Source organism: Salminus brasiliensis, chromosome 8 (genome assembly GCF_030463535.1).
Source record: "Salminus brasiliensis chromosome 8, fSalBra1.hap2, whole genome shotgun sequence".
NCBI classification, from domain to species: domain Eukaryota; kingdom Metazoa; phylum Chordata; class Actinopteri; order Characiformes; family Bryconidae; genus Salminus; species Salminus brasiliensis.
The window spans coordinates 37,097,985-37,119,128 of record NC_132885.1 but is presented as its reverse complement, the minus strand read 5'-3'; the positions used below and the strand labels follow the sequence as shown (position 1 = coordinate 37,119,128).

The following is a 21,144-nucleotide window of genomic DNA, read 5'->3' as shown; positions in this document are numbered from 1 at the left end:
GGGTGCGGTTGGTAGCCGGAAAGAGGGCGCGGTGCTAGGAGTGGGTGCGGTTGGTAGCCGGAAAGAGGGCGCGGTGCTAGGAGTGGGTGCGGTTGGTAGCCGGAAAGAGGGCGCGGTGCTAGGAGTGGGTGCGGTTCATAGCAGGAAAGAGGGCGCGGTGCTAGGAGTGGGTGCGGTTCATAGCAGGAAAGAGGGCGCGGTGCTAGGAGTGGGTGCGGTTCATAGCAGGAAAGAGGGCGTGGTGCTAGGAGTGGGTGCGGTTCATAGCAGGAAAGAGGGTGTAGTGCTAGGAGTGGGTGCGGTTCATAGCAGGAAAGAGGGTGTAGTGCTAGGAGTGGGTGCGGTTCATAGCAGGAAAGAGGGCGCGGTGCTAGGAGTGGGTGCGGTTTGTAGCTGACTGCATTTTTAGCAATCTTACAAGCAGTTCCCTCAGAAAGTTTGTGGACATCAGTTAGTTTCATTGTCAGACTACCAGATCAGGCAGACTTTTCAGTATCGAACACCTCTTGTGGGTGTGGCTAAAGTTGGAAATAAGTGTGAGGTGCTGGATATTTACAAACTGCAATGGATGACCAACTAATAGCAACTTGGGCAGAAATAAGGCCTGTAATGAAAGCTTCAGTAACTAGCAGCACACTGCATGCCTACATCACAACACAACTTGTGTTAACCTGCATTGAGCACTTAAAAATAGACTAGTGTAAAGCTAAAACTGCAGAAGTCTGAATTTCAGCCAGATCGCGGTCTTAAGGGGTTAAAGGCAGCTTTTTTTTAAGCCTGGGCCCTGTCCCGCCACGGAGAGCGATGGGCATCCTTTCCCTTTCGTCCTTCAGCGAAAGTCGAGTGGAGGCGGGCAGATGTTCCCCGCGCAATAATTCATGATTATCTTCAATCGCCTCCTTTAACGAGGTTTTCGTCCCCACGGTGACGGAGACAATGAGGCACGGCGCCGCGGAGACAGCTGTCTGTAAAAACAAAAGCCTTATGAAAGATTCACCCATGTAATAATAACAAAGTCAGAGGAAAGTAAATATTTAATAGGGGTTAGGACGCAGCGAGTACAGCGTTTTGGGATTGGGGAGGGTGATCAGGCAGAAGAACACAGTTGGAGCACTCCTTTAACCTTATGCTGATTGCCAAATTGGGCCCACAGGTGTTTTTTGGGAAAGGCTGAGTGGTAAACAAGAGACAAGTGACTTAAAGCTGCAACATCTGGAACTGAATGCAGGACAGTAGGGTGATATGACGGATACGGATGGTCTGCTCCTTATTCAGGTGTCACTAATGCAGTCTTTCTTCTCTTTTTTTAATAGATGATGGATTCTTTAAGGCCATTATTGGAGGTAAGTTAGAGCACATATTAAAAGCAAAAAAAAAAAAAACTTTTCTTCTATAAAACATTTGAATTTGAAAGGAATGAACAGCAATTATTTTAGAGTTTATAGCTTTATTTATGCAATAAATATTCAATATTCAATGATAATTAATATCAAATATAATACCACACACAGATATACAAATATAATACACAAACATAATAATTAAAATAATATTTGTCCTTTTGTCCTTTTATTTAATTACAAAAATTACAGAAAACTAATTAAAAAATAAAATAAAACCTTCAATACTACAACTAAATTTATTAGAACAATTAGAAATTATTAGAAGTGGATTCTGAGAATGAAATACAATTACATTATAATGTATAATTTGATTATTGTAACACTACCACTACTAGAACAATAATAATAATAATAATAATAATAATAATAATATAATAATAATAAATATTATTATTATTATTATTGTCATTATTACTAATACTTATTATTATTATTATTAGTAGTAGTAGTAGTAATAATAATAATAATAATAATAATAATATAATTATTTTTATTATACAGTATACTAATAAAATAATGCTAACCATAATTATTATTTATAATTAAAACTAAGAAACAGACATAAGCTGGCCAAAGTTTCAGTCTATATTTATAATGTCTTCATGATTGACTAGATAGACTAGCTAAATTAAGTAGTAATTAACATCTGGGTAATTAGCACGTACTTTCTTATATTAGCACATATATTATAATGTTTTCATACAGCTTAACAGCAGTCTAGTTACTGCTTAATAAAGTAGCAATGGGCAACCAGTGCAATAATTACCGGCTTGATAAGGCCAAACGATGGTTGAATAAAGGCTACTTAAAGTAGCAATAGGCAGTCAATGTATTATTAGTTATTGACTCGCTAGGGTGTAATAACAGACTAGCTACTGCTTAATAAAGTAGCAATGGGCAGCCAGTTATAACTGTTACTAGTTGATATTGCTTAATAATGGACTAGTAGCTGCTAATAAAGTAGTAATAGACAGCTAAATAGCAGCAATTGGACTGACCTGGTCTAATGATGTAGTTGCTGCTTAATAAAGTGGTAATGGGCAGCTAGATAATTAGCAGATATTGGCTTATTGGTTATTTACCAACGAATAGCCTGTTAAGGTTTATAAAGGGATTTACAAAGATGCTATAAAGCCCTACCATAGTAATGCTAAAATGATACATGTTGACTACATAAATTATATAAATGTCTTATTATACAAGATTATACAAGCACATTATGATGAATACGGTTGTTTGTTGTTGATGTCCTAATACATTAAAATCACAACATTATTAGAGAAGCATGATGGATCATTATGAATTACTGGAGGTGTGCAGATATGTTTGTTTTCCAAGCACAGCTGCTCGCTCAGATTGCTCCAGATTGGGATATTATGGTGCTATTACGGTAGATACTGCAGTGCTATGAAGTCCGAGAGGCAATATAAAACGTTGTCACTCTCTGATGAAGAAACTCATAAAAGGCCATGTCTGCGTGCCAGAAACATTAAGGTGCTCGACTCCAAGCGTGCTCCGTCTTGACCTAATGCGTCCAATTTTCCAGTGAGCACTTGTGGCTATGTTGCGACTTCAGAAAAAGCCTGGGCTCTTGCCAAGAAAGGAAGATCTTTTGTGCACAAGAGGCTTCTGAAAAGTTCTTCCGCATGCCGAAGGTTACAGAAGGTGAAAGCTCACGGCGCCAGAGCTGATATGAGGCTCATAACTCAATCTACATGTGAACGATCAGTAAGGGGACCTGTAGCGAAGCCTGTGAGTAATCAGATACAGTAAATCTCTGCAGGATATCAGGGGAAACATGCTCTTCAAAACCTTGTTGTGGTAAAGTGTTTATAGCAAGGGCACTAATGGTAAACGGAGCAGAGGGACTATACAATCACCTGTCACTTGTTTGGAAATCCCATCTTTCCATCTTGCTGGTTAGAAACTGACATTAGTTACAAATGGTAGCCATTCAGTGAGCTCATGGGTCACCAATTCTGGACCTGGGCCAACTCTAACACACTTGATTCATTAGTCCTTAATTAGAACTCCCCCCATCACATGAGTAGGAAGGTCGTTATATTCTCAGACTCCTGACCACAGGGCGGTGGTGTTGATGGGATTTGAACATATGATCTTCGGTCTCTTGATAAACAGGCAGTTAGACAGTTGCCCCACTCTATAGCTGTAAAACCATGTACATTTCTGTCTCCAAGAAAGATAAGAAAAGTACATTTACTCAGATCTGTGTTTTTATGTAGTGTAATTTCACAGCTCTAGACCGGCCCTACAGTCTAACTGCTCCTCATTAGGTGTGAGGAGATCACGCATTCAAATCCCAGCAAGGCCTTAGTGCTCCACTGTCAAAAGCCTCCTAGTTAGGGGACATCATGTGATAGAGGGAGCTCTAACCTGCAGATGGGAATAAACTGAAAACAAAGCAAGGGGAGGATCTTAGACAATATTTAATTCAGTTTTTGATGAAGATCTCAGGTTCATCTTAACAGAGACCGTGGGTGTTTAGGCCACGCCCCTGCTGGCTTCTCATTGTTGGTTTTAAACTAAAATGGCAAATATGGCAAAAAGTGGTCATGTGGTGGGTAGCAAGATAAAAATAAAACCCTGATTCAGGATTCCCATATACAAAACGGAGGCAAACAGTAGTCAAAATTGGCTTATAGCTACTAGACAGGAGGGCTCCCTAGCCACAAGGCGGTTTGACTATGACTCATCAGCTCATACAGGGATGATGTATGATGATCCTAAATGCATAGTGTGTCTGGTATGTCAAAAAGTTCATTATCGAAAATGGTAGCCATCATATTCCCCAGATACACCAGCTACTTTAGCTAGTTAGTTAAGCTATAACTTCAAGCGATAACTTCACATCTACATTGAAGACACAAGAAGATTACAATGTTGCTACTGTAATGCTCCAAGTACCCAAACAGCATGTTGTGACTACGACAATACTGGTACTAAGAGTGTCAGTAACATAACCTTACTGCATAACATAAGTCTTACTGCAAGGTCTGCAGTAAGACTCAAGCTTTATATAGGGGAAATTCATACAACAATAATTCAGACAGGATAATGGTAGTAGCAGCGCTAATAAGTGATTCTGCTTACAGTAGCAGGATGATGACAATAGCAAGTTCATACGGATTTGATTTAGTGATACAGAATAAGGAGGATATGGATAATAGTAAGGCTGAGTTGATGCAACCTTGGCCAACCTTGGCCTATAGACTTGAGCATTTTGATCACAATGTTAGCTAACGTTAACTAGCTTAGTCTATGTGGTGACTCGATGAGGTTACAGTACGACTGGCCACTCGGTGGGATCACTTTTCCACACTGATTTTGGGAAACACTGAGGAAGTCCAATCATATTAAGGTTATGTAAATATCTGTCCCTTTCCTCAAAGGCAAAAGGGTATCACAATAGGCTGTTGTTGAAATTTTAGGTTTGCCATTTCAAGACACAGTGACCCATGATTCCCAAACTAAGACAATGTGAGTGTGACAGTATTAACAAGTATACTTGTTGCAGTTTAATTGCTAATCTACCCACGATCATTTCCTACTCAGCGGTCATTGCCATGGTGGTCTTGGTCTTCCTCTGCCTGTTTGTGGTCATCCTCCGCTACATGTACCGGTACAAGGGCACCTACCACACCAACGAGGCCAAGGGCACAGAGTTCGCAGAAACGGCCGACGCTGCCCTCCGGAGTGACCCAGCGCTGCAGGATGCCATGGACGAGAGCAAGAAGGAATACTTCATATGATCCACAGTCGCACTATCTCCAGGCCCTTCCGCTTAGAACTTGGATTCCGAGCCATGGACGACAACCTGCATCCTGTTTGTCAGTCACGGCAGGCGGGCGACTGGAAAGACTTTCTTGCTGTCATTTAGGCCATCCATTCACATGGTTTGGTTAATCCCTGAAGCCTATATTTGCTCGAAACCCTACTGTATTACATGCTAACCTTCAGACAGTATTTCGCGTGAGAGGCCAGGTGGTCCTTCAGAAAGGAATTGAACGTCACCAGCAGGCGCCAAAACAGTTAACCCAAACGCAAAGAGAGAGACTGCATGCATTTGACACGAGTCAGCCATATGGGTGTGAAGAGCACAACAGCGAAGCCAAAGCATGAAATGACTGTCAAATAGCACCACGGGACGCAAGTGCATGAAGGAAAAGCCAAAGAGAAGGAGTCGCTACACACCTGCAGTGCTGAAAAAAGGGCTTGCTGTCCTTCAACTGCAAATAAGATTTTGTCGTTGTTGTTTATTGCCGACAGGACAACAAAATGTTGTCTCGCCTTGTATCGAACCAAAACAATGTGTCAGAGTCTGTAAGTAACTAACAGTCATATAGTCTGTTGTTTTGTATCTGTAGCCCAGCACCAAGATTTAAAAAGACAAATAGTTTAACGTGCATAAATTGACTCAAGACTGTTGTTTTCTATATTATTCAAATAGAATTGCATTACTAATTACATACTAATTGTTTTACAACCTCAATACAATATAAAAAATGGATCGCTGAACTGAACCAACTATAACGGTTTCTTATTTGACTTGTTTTATAGAAAACAATTAATTATCAATTATTAAAACTATGCATCAAAGCAAAGTGAATGAGGGGATACAGGACTTATGCTTGATACCAAACAAATATTCTGGAAAATAATTACATTTTTACAATATTTTTTTTATTGTATACAAAACCATGTAAAATTAGAGACTTTTTTTTTTTTTTTTTTTTTTACAGGAAAAGTACAATATATTGATACACTATTGTTCTGCTTTCTTTACACTCTAATGTATGTATAATTATCCGCAATTACAAATGAAGACAATAATATAAAAAGGTTCATTGTCCATACCAACATATATATATATATATATATAGGTTATGCAGCAAACAAAAGAAAAAGAGATTAATGCGCTGCATAAGTTTAGCATTACAGTCGTAATACTTTAACTGACGTTAACTCAACCAGTCTCAACTGCAATTCAAGAAAACAATTCTGATTATTTTATTTCTTATCGACTAAACTTTAGATTAAATAATTTCTGAACACGTTTCTGAGTCTGCAGTGCTGTTTTAATAATATACAGTGGCCTGCAGGGTTTGCTTGTGGATTTTCTGATATAGCTTCTGAGTAACACTTTCCCATTGGCTCCTGGCACCATCTATTTGCATACAGTGTTGTCCTTCGGTCACTGACACTTACTATGAATATGTTGTCATTTCCCCAGGGCTACCTTCTCTTTATATCTGTGGCATCTGGATCTTACCATTTTCTGTGTTGCTGAGTGTGACGCACAGAAGTACCCTGTCAGTGTTGGACAGACTGATCATTTTGTTGCTGAACTTTTAGCACTGTCAATTTACTGAAGGAATTAAAATAATGGTGGTTTCCATAGTAATAATTTAACAAAAAAGAAATCTATAAGACTGTGTCCTTCTGCAGAAACATTCAGTAAATTTACTGTTTTACCACTAGAATACAGTAACATAATTAGTCAAATGACCACAATCATTCAGTTTGAGGGTTGCAAGTCAATTGAGGCAGCTAATGAGTGCCTGATATACAAGCATCACCACCATCACAGTGAGTATCTTCCGCGACAAAGCTTTGACAGGCCCTCAGCCATTTTTCATGTCCCGCGTCTTTAAACCATCAGTCTGGCTCAGTGGGGTTCAGGTTGGGTCACTGACTTCACCGGACAGAAACATTCCACTGAAAAATGCCATAGTTACTTTAGCAGCACATTTTCAGTCATTGCCCTGCAGCAATGTGAAGAACCACCCACTGAAATATTCTGAAATATCTTGTTGGGCAGTTTAGATGCTTCTGTACACTCCATGATTCATCCTACTTGCTGCTGAAGCAGTTAGGATTTTAGATCGGGCCTACAATTCTTATGCTATAATGAGCTCACCAGCACAGCATACCAAGCAGCTCATGTTGAGAGTGAAGAGTGGGGCATGTTGCCACATTTAGTTTTATACATTTTCCTAAAGTATTTGATAAGAAGTACATCCCTGCTGAACAAAAACCTGGCCAAGCTGGTTACGCTGGTAGACCAGATTTAGCCCTTGACCAGCATAGAGCATCTTTGGCTCATTTGAGTTTGATCAATCTGACCAATCTAGGCCACCCAGTCTGACCAAGTTCGACCATTCTGGTTGACCAGTATGACTACGCTGGTCAACAAGCAAAACCAAGCTGGTCAATTAGCATGGTCAAGCTTGACCAAAATCAAATGCAATACTATGTCGGTCAAGAGATGGGTAATAAGCTAGTTTACTAGCATGGGGCATGTTTTCATTTGGACCACCAGCTTTCAACCACCCTGACCATCGAAGACATGATTTCCGAAATCAGCAGCCATGCTGGGATCACTTTTCCAGGTGAAAAGTAAAGTAAGTGTGTCCAGCATTTGCTGTTCAAGAACACTACAAAAAATGTTACAACTAACCCCTTAGCAAGTCTCATCATCCAGAGGAAAGAGAAATCTGCAGTTCTTATGTCAGCTAAAACAGGCAACTACTACAACACTAAATGCTAACAGAGACTAGCTGCTTTCCACACAAGATATTTTCTCCTTAGTGGATTATGTGCCAATGTTCATTTATCAGAACAAATATTTTCACGGTTTCTGAACCTAGCAAAGAATAAACTGTGTTAACCCCACTGTGTGTTGAAGCTGCTTCCTCAAAAGGGCCAAAACTACAGCTGACCACTACAATACTAGTTGTGGACTTGTTTCCTACTCAGGATACTTTCTCCTCAGTGGATGATGTTCCAGCATTCATTTAAAATAACCTAGCCAACATCTAGACTGGTTAGCCAATTAGCAACAAATCAGGTCAAATGTCGATCTGTACCAAGAACCTTTTGAGCTGCAAGTATGGCTCGGCTTGACCCGCCATCCCTTAAGCCCATGGCAGACAAGAATCGAGTTTTTTTTCTGTCCCGTCCCTTTAAACGCAGACTGAAGACCCATCTCTTCCGAGAGTACTTGGGCGAAGTGTGGTGTAGAGTATGGTGGTCTCCTTCAGCTTAGCTAATTCTCACTGTGAGTTGCTTATATGCTTCAAATTAATGCTATGATCTAGAGACTGATTAAAATGATAAAAACACGCACGCAATGACATGGCCACCCAAAAATGATCAGGAATATGAGGGGAATTAAACATTTAAAAGGACCACACACACAACCATTAAAGTTTACATCATGCACTTTAACGGCAAACTCTACAGTACCAATCTCCCAGATATAGATGGCTGTGGATCACTGAGGTTCCAGCTAACAGTGCCTTGGACGTTAGAGCGTATATCTATGAACAGCTGTGCCACTTGAGAGCCCCAGAAGTTGCTTATTATGTATGTTCTGATTAAATTTTTTAATCTACATTTAAAGCATTTATTAAACATATACAGTATTTAGCACATGTTGAAATCCACAGTGACTTACAATAGGGCTCTGTTGCTCACTCACCACATATCTCTAGATAGTGTAAATAGGCCAGAGTCTAAAAATAGCCTTGAGGCAATTCCAGACAGTAGTCAGTAGTGATATCTGTGTAGATACAAAAATACTCAGGACTTACAAAAACTGTATCTATGATTAGTAAAAGGATTAGAGCTCACACTGGTACAGAAGCACACCTCGCATAACTGCTTCGGCTTGGTTGGAATGAAAACCTGCAGTCGTAGCAGCCTTCCGCCGGGCATTTTATCAGCATTTAAAGACAGTGAGGATTTCAGCTGTTCAGACACCCAGAGAAAGTTTGTTCCACTGCCTTGGTCCGAGGACATTGAGCAGGCCTGATTCTTGAGGCTCAAGCTAAGCCGTTCCTAAGGCTAGATGGGCTCCATGTACTTATTGAGCTATGAAAACTGCCATCATGTAGAGAGGGTCTGGCTTCGCAGGTGAGCTTCAAGGTTTTAATTTAAGAGAAGAATGCGCAGCAATGGACTGAAGACGAGTCGTGCTGTCGCATGCTGGATGAGTTGTAAGGGCCTGATGGCACGCATAGAAAGACCACCTGAGAGAGGTAGATGCTATCAATCAATGCTTAGACAGAAGGTGTGCTTGAGCAGATCATGGATAGTTTAATTGGGGTCAGGAGGTTGAAGGTTTTGGAAGAATTCTGAACAACGAGCTGCTCATCTTAGTGTCTAAGTGGTCTACGAATCCAGCGCAACTCCAGTTCCCTCTATTAAGAAGCAAAGCAAATGATGTAGCTCATGTATACTGATGCTGGTCATGAGAAGAAGTCTGTATGGAAGACTACATTGACCCAAGAAAACATGTTCATGAAACACACACACATAAATACAAAAGGCAGCAAAACTACATCTAACAAACACAAAATGAGGCATGGACACCAGTTCCCAATGATTAATTCACTGCCTCAGGAAAACAGGCTGAAAGCTTGAAAGCAAGCTCAAAGCTAGAGCTCACAGTTCACCCTTCTAACCTATGTCCTTTTTTACTTCAGTTGCCTTGATTAATGATAAACTAACCATAAAAAAATCTCCATTGCTCTTAGGGTTTTTTTTTTCATTTATATATAAAAAATGAGAAAAGAGAAAGTCCTGCTCTGCCTGTTGAGCAACATCTAGGTTACTTCTCATCACCTGAGTCATGCTAACCGAAGCTGACACCTTTATGATTAACCTCCCCGAAAACAGAACCGAGACGAACAAGACGACGTAATTATCGCCTCGCCAGTGGCCTCTGGTCTCCTTTGCTTCCTCTCCTCTTGTTCATTCTACCCAAAGACCTCACAAATCAGCCTTCGGATCTTCACTGCTAAGGAGCTTGGTGTGGAACAGGCATTAAAAAGAAGCAATCCACAGCACTTGTTTCCAAAACCAGCAACGCTGCATAGTAAAACAGTGCACCACCATCTTGACTCAGCTAAACTTTCATGCAGGTTCTTGGCAGTCCAAGTCCAAGGCTTTGGATTTGGCCGTCTTACCAGCACACCAGCTGTTCTCTCAAAGAACTGACATTTAGCAGCATTTTACACTGTAGAAACCACAAGCTAAACATTCCTGGCCATCTAATAACAGAAACCTCTAGGCATGGTACAGTACATACACTCTAAGCAATAAGGCTTCTATCTAAAGATGTTCCAATGCGATCCAGTGACTCCGGGCATTTTTTAATGAATTAGATTTTTTAAATTATCTTGCAAAGATTTCCGACTTTAATGCTTTAAACAGGGTTGTAAAATCTCTGAAACTTTTTATATTGCCAAGCTTTTTGGAGAAGACTCAAGACTCACATTTTGCACCCTAAAAGTCATTTTTAGTAAGTCATACAAAAAGTAGCCAGAGAAGTTTCCTACTCTAAGCATATATTAATTATTTGAATTAATTATTATTATTATTATTTCAAGGAGCAAAAGTGATGATGAATCAACATCAGATCGCAACGCCGATTCAGTAAAGATAATGTTGACAGTTTACCATTGATTTATCATCTATTTAATGACCGACTGCTATCTCCATAGTGTTTACTAGTGTTAATTAACAGCAAGTCTTACCTGTATTATCTGTATTAACACAAAGACTGAACCGGATTGCTATCAGCTGACAGTCAGCATTAGGGTACTCTGATTGGATCGACAGAGCAAGTAGAGCTGGGCAATATGACAATATTGTATCGTATTGTGATAAATTGTTATCATGATACACAATATGCTTCTCTGAGTGTATCGTGGATATCGTCAGTGCTTAAAGATCATTGATAAACTGCAAGTTTCATTACAAAGAGAGTAATAAGTCTTATTTAATTGAATGGAGTTCAACATATTTTGAGTAAAAATCAGTGCCCAGTATAGGAGAGAATTTGGATAGTAGTTTTTAAAAGTTGTAGGCTGTTGGTGCAGTTTGTCTACATGATAAAATATTGTGATAAATATTGCAAAAAATAAATATTGTGATAAAAAAAACTTTTTCCAGATCACCCAGCTCTAACATATAGTACTGAAAACAAAAAGGCTTTATAAAACAATCAACCATAACCATATTGCTTTTCCATCCTTTATAGAAGCATTCAACCTTCACGTACGTCCAGATCAGTTGACGTCATACACTGCTTGATCATTCTGAGGCCCAGATGATTTATTGTTGGTGCTAATAACAGTGCATGAGCAATAGTAAAGCATTTCATTTTGGCACATGGGCCAGGTAATGTATTTTGATAGGCTGGGACTGATTAAATCTGTTAGTTGTAGGTTCGTACATCATCAGAGCTATGATTATATGCTGTATTTTACCAAGAATGTGTGACATATGACAAATAAGTCTGTATTCTCCCTTTTTTTTTTCAATACAGTTGGTCATACGGCTGAGAGAGGAAAGTTCCAGCACACGGTCAACAAAACATTGCTACAATCTTTAAAATCGGAAAAGTCCCAACTTTAAGTAGAAAGTGTTTTCTCAAGCACAGAAGGACCACACTCTAATGGAGCCATCTCCAAGTACCTTTTATCACGAATATGCTTGAACATTTGAAAAATTAATGGCGCTGCATCATTCTGATGCCCAGATGATTTATTTATTTATTCTGGAGAGGTAATTTAAACTAAAAGCAAATAATAAATATTCCATCTGAGACAGGCATCATGCCCAACTTGGGCAAAGACAGAAATACATTTGTGAAAATGGATGTCAGAATGCTATCGAGTATCTTGGGTCATAAGTGCAGGGTGGTGGTGGGGGGCAGGGGGGGGGGGTGTAGTCCCATGACTTTCTGTTTCTTGCCTTGAGGAATACCCACTATAAACCACGTGGAAAGATGTGTCGATATGCTGCGAGGCCACTGCTGACTTAACATAAAGGAACCAATGGCTCTTAATTACAACCCTTAGGACCCACTTTTATGTTCTTGTTTAAGGGTTTCCAAGACCAAGCTCTAGAAGGGTTTGATCATTAGACAAGACAAGGCAAGGTTATTTGCAAAGCACCTTTCAAACACACTGGCAATTCAAAGTGCTTTAAATAAACTGAAAAATACAAAAGGCAAAAAAGGAAAAATTGAAGCATTAGTATTTAAAAAGTATTTAAAAAAAACATTAAAATATAAAAAAAAAGAAATCGGATAGCAATAAAAATATATTTTTATTGGACAGTAGCCGTTACTGAACAACATTTCACTTCAAAAGTAACAACAGCCTTTGTATGCTGGTCACCCGGCCCGACCTACTGGAAGACTGCCCGCTGTGGTCCCCTCTACCTGCTTCAGACCAGCTGCCGATGGGGCTGCTGTCCGACTAGCAGCCCCACCACCCCCACCACCACCACCCCCACCACCACCACCCATGCCAGACCAGCGGCACACCCTCCTACCACTGTTACCTGCCTAATGATCATGTTAAAACCTAAAGGGGGCAGTGGTGGCTCAGGCGGTTAGAGTGCCGGGATATCGATAACAGGGTTGTGGGTTCGATTCCCGGGCTCGGCAAGCTGCCACTGTTGGGCCCTTGAGCAAGGCCCTTTACCCTCTCTGCTCCCCGGGCGCTGGAGTTGACTGCCCACCACTCTGGGTGTGTGTGTACTCACTGCCCCTAGTTCACTAGTGTGTGTGTGTGTGTGTGTGTGTGTTCACTACCACAGATGGGTTAAATGCCGAGGACACATTTTGCTGTACAGTGACAGATACGTGCACCTTTACCTTTAAATGGACTCTTAACTATCTGCCACTATTAATATATTACCATATACCACTATTAGCCATCATTACTCCTTACTCTGACTATGATTGCCATTATGAAAATGTTGCACACCTGAGCAGTTCAGAACAGTTTGGTAACTTTTATCAATAACGTATAAATAGTTCTGATCAAAGGAGGATGGGTCGGGTCCCCGCTTGAGTCTCGGTTCCTCCCAAGGTTTCTTCCTCCAGCTCTGAGGGAGTTTTTCCTTGCCAATGTTGTGTTGGCTGCTCACTGGGGGTCTTCAAAGTCTTCTTATGTTATTTATTTTTCTTTTTTTCTGTCTTTTACTAATGAATGATTATGTAAAGCTGCTTTGTGACAACAGTTGTAAAAAGTGCCTTGAAAAGTGACTTGACTTGCTAACACAATTTTAAAGCTCTCAGGAGTTGATCCTTGAGATATCAGTGCTAGCTACATTTTTAAACCTCCAATTAATGTCATTCCCAGCACCCAAAATGTGAGAGAGAATCAAGGTTTACTACATTTAGCAGTAATTGAAAGATACGTTGAACAGCAGCCATATCTTTACTTTAAAAACTTTACTAAAATCTTAGGTAACCATCCTCTATACTGTTGATCAATCCTTGGGATATTTGTCCTATATTCTTGCTAGTAAACTTTATAGCATTGATAACACTTAGGACAACAGTTAGAGGTCATAGTCATAATAAAAAAAGAAAATAAACAAAACAAAAACAAAGGACGTGATCAGAAACACTATATTTAATAGAAAGATCTTGTGGGCTGGATCAAGCGAAAGACTGAACAAATGTTCCTCCCAGATAAGTTATCTTTTAGATAAACCTTTTTTGTTATCTTCATCAAAACAGCTTAAAATAATAATGCAAACTAAAAATAGTTAATAATGCTAATATATTTATATACAGAATATTTTATACAAGTATTATATTTATACACAAAATAACTAAATGAATGTCTGTTTATCCTGATTTATACATTAAACTTTTTTACATTTTATTTTAAATATTAAGCGAAATAATTCAGCGAAAAAAAGTCTAATTACAGACTTTTGTGCTTACTCTTAACAGTTACAAAGTCAAGTGCATACTAAAGTATAAAAGTATATAATAAATATAAAAATATTTTATGCCTGTCCCAATGTTCAGGTCAACTCTGTTACCTCTGTTATCTTGTATAAAGTGTTGAGGATAAATCAACAGTATCTTAATTATTGGTCAGATCTTTTATTGTATTTTGCATGAATCTCCCATTCAAATTGCAATTTAAAATCCATATGAGAACTTCCATCATATTTCCACCAGTGGTCATTATAATGACTCTGACTGCAGCACTTTTTAAGGTGGACCAGAAATTCATATAAGAACCCAACATCTGCCTAGTACACAAGGTAGCCTTCAATATGTGCTGTGCTACTCAACCCCAACCCCCTCTGCAGTCTGTACAGACCATACTGAGTCCGTCTTCCCACCCACAAACTCACCTAAAGATTGAGTTAAAGTTTTAGGTGGAAATGGCGGTGTGAATCTGTGCCTCCAAGGTAACACGAGGCAGGACGTTGTGTAGTTTTATAATCAGCTATCACTTTAATAGTCTTGTAGTGCACCCAAGTTTAAGTTGCTGAGTCATTAAGAACTCTGGATACTTCATTACAGCTTCGCCATTTCCTACTGATTATTTCAAACCAATAACATTGCACAAGGATAATTAGAATACTACATTTTATACCTTTTTCCTACTAAGCAAGTCTTCAATTATTGAGCTTTTCCCAGATGAAGGTGTGTATGTCTTATATAACGATTAGTCATCCCAGGTTAATCTAGATCACTGTTTATCACTGAATTTGATGATACCGCAAATGGATATCTAAATATTTAACAAAATAACAGCAACATCTGTTTATGAAACTGACTGTTCACAAATATGCAAGGAGGCTTACATTGGCTTTCAGTCCCATTAATAAATGGGCCTACAGAGGCTATTTTTGTCCTGGGTAACCATCTGTCAGAGCTAAAATCAAGCCAGACCATTAATGGTTTGAAATTGCCAGGTCGATTTGGGATGAATTAGCAGGCGGTTTTCTCATTCATGACAGCTTATGATACCTGCTTATCTCACTACTTGCTTAAACACACCATTCTAGCCAATGAGTCCATGATAAAAGGCATGACCTTATACATTAACGCTTAAAATAACATATAAAAGGGTTCCCAGAACATAGCTTGTACTACAGGAGTTCACGCCAAAGCCACAGTGGCTTCAAGGAGTACCATGGATGTTAAGGAATGCTTAAAAGGTAAAGCTCAAAGGTTCCAGTATTGCAGCATGCCTTGAACTACATCTCTACATCTTGGATTACATCACCAAAAGGTCTCCAATCCACAAGCTCAGTGACGTTTAGCCAAAAGCTTTCACAGATTTCCCCACACCACTGGTGCTGTAATCAAGATTGCAAGTCCAAGTCAAGGCCGAGACCGGGATTGGCAGAGACCGGGGCAAAGGAGAATATAAAAATAAGAAAGTTGATCAAATAAGTTTGCATTTCACTGTACATTCATTAAAACATGATAAATATTATTAATACATAATATAATATTTTTGCATAACACTGTAACATAACAATAATGTTGACCTAAAATTATTGGTAATTACTATTATTATTATTATTATTATTATTATTAGTCTTAGTCAAACTAAGGCAAAGTAACTTTCTGTAATAATGGTGAGGATTCGGCATCCGTTCTTCTCTAAAACTTAATCAGAAGTCTCCACATTAAGCAGACTGAAGATAAACTAACATTCTTTTTGTTAATAAATATGAAAACATAATACCATTTTTAAAACCCATTGATTTAAACAGCAAATGCTAAAGTTCTGTTACCTCACCTAACTCAACTAACTACTACCCTGTTCTTTTTCACCTCCGGCACAGTGAGCTTCAGAAAGGGGAGTTAACCCATAACAAATAATGAGAAATCACTGTCAGCTGCAACCGGTCGTAATGCCAAACAGCACTGTGCAATGTGTCTGTAATGGAGTATAGATAATAGACCTTGATTTGTACACCTTTAAAACATGACTATTATTTAGAAACTAGAAAAGAGAATTTAGTTTTAATTGGACTCTGTTGGCCTCGACAACAATTTCCAGAGTCCACCTCACCCCAAGGCCGAGACAAGACCTAGTCCAAATGAGGTCAAGGCCGAGACAAGCTTGTTTATGGTCTTGAGACTGAGAGCGGACTCTAGTGATACAACACTACTTTAACATTTCATGAAGTTTCTATGTCACACTGTCGGATGAGAATAATGGATCCTTTTCACATTTCTGGATTCATGTTATTTCATTTCCAGTCAAACAAAAGCAATGGGGCAGTCCAGCCTTAAGGCATTTTGCTGTGTTCCTTGAGGTCACAACTCTAAACAAAACCAGCCATACTTGCAATTTCATACATTTTCAACCAAGCACATGCTAAAATCTAAATGAATCCAGGCAGCCCAAAGGGTAGAGAGGCCCAATTTTCTATTGACCGTTGTCTTGTGGCAGCTTGCCAGTGTTTTACTTCCTTACAGGATATTGCTGAACATTTTGAAACTGCCGCAAACACTGCCGCCTCCTTCTGCCTAGGCTACGACGTCTCAGTTCTAATGCTAACCAAGTGGCATAATCACAAATACAATCAAGACATTCAAGCTACTCATCACACAAAAGCTAGCTAACTTGGTTTGGTTCGGTTGAGGAGTCTCATCAAGCTTAGATCCCAACTCGAGGCCAACTAGGTTAGGTCTTGGTTTTCTTAAGTAGCCATATAGCAAAACATTCTACACTTGCTGGCATAACCTCACTACATCAACTACATTAGCAGACATTAGCAATGTAGAAAAATCACCGGCACGGTCAAGCATGAAATCTGATCCACAAAATGATTACCTTTTTTAATACAGATCCAGCGAAAGTTCGTCATCACTCTCCACGCCCTTCCTGCTCTCTCCAGGAGTGGAAAGCCGCACAGATGAACCACTGCCAAGTTTCTTGAGGTGAAGGGAGTCAGATTTTCAGAATAGTCTGAAAATTGAGATTGGAGTGAGTTAATCAATTTTGCTTGAGGACGTGGGTTAACACGCACACTTCATCCAACTCAGCAGTTCATTGCCAGGTTAAACAAACATGTCTGAGCAAGGGAATCACTTAACCATGCTGATGAGCAGAACTGTTGACCCCTGTGGTTCTCAAACCAGTCCTCTTTTATCCCTTACTTGGGCCACTATTTTGGTCTAACCCAGCTCTAAACACACCAGAGCCACTGTGAACACTGAAGGCCAAGCACATGTGTGTTGCTAGCTACGTTACAACTGCATTTAGTGACCAGGTTTTAGGTTTCCTAACAGATAACATCATTTATTAAGCATACCTCGCTCAGGGTGAAGGTAGGGGAAGTGGCACGCTTGTGACTGGTTTGCTGAAAAGACTTCCCCCTTGCACTTTCTAATTAGTATAGATTTGTATGCAGGGTTGCTAGGCCTTGCAAATATCTCCCACACAAGCCCCACCAATGGGAAGCTGTAACTGGCCTATAAGGTGTGTCCAAATATAAGTTGTTTCAGTGGGCCTTAAAAAAAGCCTCAAACTCAGGCTTTGAGCTGGATATCTAGATAGCCATGAGCTGTGGTTGCACACGTAGATACAAAGCTTTGTTCTGATTGGCTGAATGTTGGGTGTTTTTTTTTGGTCTCGGTTTACAGAGCCAGTACATCATTGGTGAAAAAAAATCACATGATCATGTCAGTCAACATCTCCATCTCCATGTAAAGAGTCGTATTTAGTGTTGCTTATTTACCTTTATACTAATTATTAGTCCTAGGGCCAGTTTCCAAGACATGGAGTATGCCTAGTCTTGGACCATTCTGAATGGAGAGTTTCCATTGAAAGACAAAAATATATAGGCCAGAGCTGTGTCCCAAACTGTGCCCTCTTCACTATCCCCTACATGTGAAAGTCCAGGGTTAGGGTCACTATATAGAGCACTATTAAAATGGGACAGAATCCAACAAGGTAGCTCAAAAAAGCTGCATGCAAATCTTCAAACCAAACAACACAATGAATTATGGGTATTCCATGTCAGTTTAGAGTATATTGTTTGGTTTTAATGGTGCATTATGGGATTGCTACAGTGCACTACATTTTCAGACAGTTTTGGACACAGTTAAGGACTAGGCCTAATTCAGGAAGCTGGCTGTTAAAGCAGCATTATGCGAGAATTGGTCTTTCTTGCTTTTGGGCTCCCTCTATAGTCTGGAAGTGAAACTCACGCACCCCTGGAGAAGGACAGGCTTTCATGCATTTCTGGAATAGCTGAAAGATGCCGAACCATCTCTGAACGTGAAAGAAGCACGTGGACTGAGATGGGAGAGTAATATTACAGGACTTTACACAAATATTTCTCACAAGTATTGTCCTGTCCACTTCACCAGAGTTACACAGTGTAGTTATCAGGGTCCTGAGCCTGGAGTAGTCCCAATAGAGGTTTGGTGGAGCATCACCATGATTTTGAAGCTGTTCATTTGAGGTACAAATGTTACATGGTGCTGCTTTAATGTTTACAAATTCACTGAGATGATGTTAAATCATGCCTCAGTCATTCAGTGCCTCAGTGCCCCACCCCTACCTACCCACCCCTTACAGCGCCCTTGATTACAGGCACAAAATTGCAGAGTAATCTAGTGTACCATACAGTACGCTCCAGAGAGCTGTTTTGTGAAAGGAGCTGTTTAAATTCTGAAGTAATGCTGTTTGATTATAGGCTGTGTGCATAAGGCAGTGGCGTAGTGGGGAGAATTTCTTGCTGGGGAAAGAACATTTTCAGTGCATTTACATGCCTGAAATATTGCCTTGTATGTACAGTCAGGTCCATAAGTATTTTGTTATTTTGCTTCTGTACACCTCCTCAATGGATATAAAATGGAGCAATCAGGGTGTGATTGAAGTGCAGACTTCCAGCTTTAATTCAAGAGGGTTAACATAAATGTTGTATTAACTAGTTAGGAATTACAGCCATTTAACATGTTCTTTCTATGTTCATGTGCTTAAAGTAATAGAGGGTATGCACATGACAGGAGTCTGCCGCTGAGCAGCAAAAAGACTTAGTGACTAAGTGGCAGTGTTAGTCAGTGTGAATGCTGCTACCAAAAAACGAAGAGCTGTTGTGTGACTGACTGTAGAAACAGATTCAGCAGGAATTCAGAGCTCTCCTTTTATAGACTACTGAAGGCTCAAGAGATGAGAAGCTAATGGACTGGTCCATGGACAACAATGAGTAGCCAGGAACGTCCAGCTAACTGAGTCTCAAACCACACCCATTTAGAAAATAAGGCCTCGTATCTGAGAGCACAGAGTTGAGGCTAGAGAACGGTCTTAGCCATGTTTTTTCACTGTTTTCAGGCCTCTCTTTCAAGTCCAAGAGAAAGCAAGCAAACCTGGATGAACCAGTCTACTAAATGTGCCTGAAAACTCTGGGAAACACTCTTAATCTATGCTCTCAGATTTGAGGCTCTATCCTCTAAATGGGTGTGATTTGAGACTCAGTAAGCTGGACGTTGTCCATGGACCACTGGTTCTTTAGTAATTTGGATGGACAAATGACGAATAAGCATGGCTAGGTGTGGCCTGTTCCAATTTCAAGCTGAGTTCAAGTGTTAAATTTGTCATCATTAGGCTGAAAAAACAAAAAGACAGAAAAGACAGCAGAGCAGAAACTACAGGGGTGGCTAAATCAACAATTTGCTACATTTAAATAATAATAATAATAATAATAATAATAATGCACTGATGAAAAACACACACACGTGGTTATAGTGCTGGGCGGGATGACCCAAAATGTGTATCACAGTATTTTTAATCATGGTATATCGCAGTACTTTTACAGGCTTTTGCTTGGTACCACAAAATGACACTATTTGAAGCAGTAGAAGTGCATGAAACTGCCTAATCAACTGCCCTAATTGGCTAAATCAACAATTTGCTACATTTAAATAAAAATAATAATAATTACAATAATAATAATATATAATGCACTGGTGAGCTCAGCAACACTAAAAGGCCTGGGGGACAATGGAAGACAGAATTGATTACTTGGAGAAGCAAAACTCCTTCATGACAGCTAATCTACCCAAGTCTACAATCAGACATCAAAAATATACAAACAATATATAAACACATTTTATATATATATAAGAAAAGAAAAACAAGAAAAAACACAAACACATGGTTATAGTGCTGGGTGGGAAGACCCAAAATGTGTATCACAGTATTTTTAATCATGGTATATCGCAGTACTTTTACAGGCTTTTGCTTGGTACAAAATGACACTATTTGAAGCAGTAGGTGGGCATGAAACTGCCTAATAGTTTATATTCAAATATTGAAATGGCTGCTGATCAGTCACACTTCCATTGGTTCTGGGCAAAAAATTCCACCACAATAATTTGCAGTAAAATTGACCATTTCAAAAAAGTATTTTTCAGAAACCCGCTAGAAAACAGAAACTCCCACAGCAACCTGGCATGTCCTGATCAGGATATTTTGCCCCCTGATCCAATCCAAGTCTCTTAATGCTGAGTATCAGCCAATAATGATCCGATCTTTGTGTCTGTATGAATAATCCGGTCACACAGTTTAGCTCAGATATGCTGGTTAATCTGTTCAGTAAAATCCCTTTATTTTCAGTATCAGTGTCTATAATCAGACATTCTGGACTGATTGATTTAGTTTAGTCGAGACTTTTTTTTAAATGACTGGTTTTTAATCCAGCCTGACTCTAATCCTCCCTGACCAATCAGGGTTTATAGTGGGCGAATGTGCTGTGTGTGATTTGGGTTTTATAGTGTGTGTGTGTGTTAGCATTACTATTAGCCTCCACTCGGTTCTGAATGGGTTCTTCAGTGCTGGTTTAAAAACTGAAGCTGGCCGGGAGTAATGTCTGTAAATGGCCCCTTAAGGCCACCAGATGGCGCGCTGAACACCGTGGTTAA

At 39.7% G+C, this 21,144-nt stretch overlaps 1 protein-coding gene across 1 annotated transcript in view; it reads left to right on the top strand.

Annotated features, from left to right (window-relative positions):
• gypc (glycophorin C (Gerbich blood group)) overlaps positions 1 to 8,096 on the top strand; it is a 56,301-nt gene extending 48,205 nt beyond the window's left edge. The window contains exons 4-5 of the mRNA XM_072686511.1: positions 1,314 to 1,343; positions 4,977 to 8,096. Of these exons, the coding sequence (XP_072542612.1) occupies positions 1,314 to 1,343; positions 4,977 to 5,173 (227 nt within the window). The 3' untranslated portion in view covers positions 5,174 to 8,096. The remainder of the gene's footprint in view (positions 1 to 1,313; positions 1,344 to 4,976) is intronic.
• The last annotated feature ends 13,048 nt before the right edge of the window (positions 8,097 to 21,144 follow it).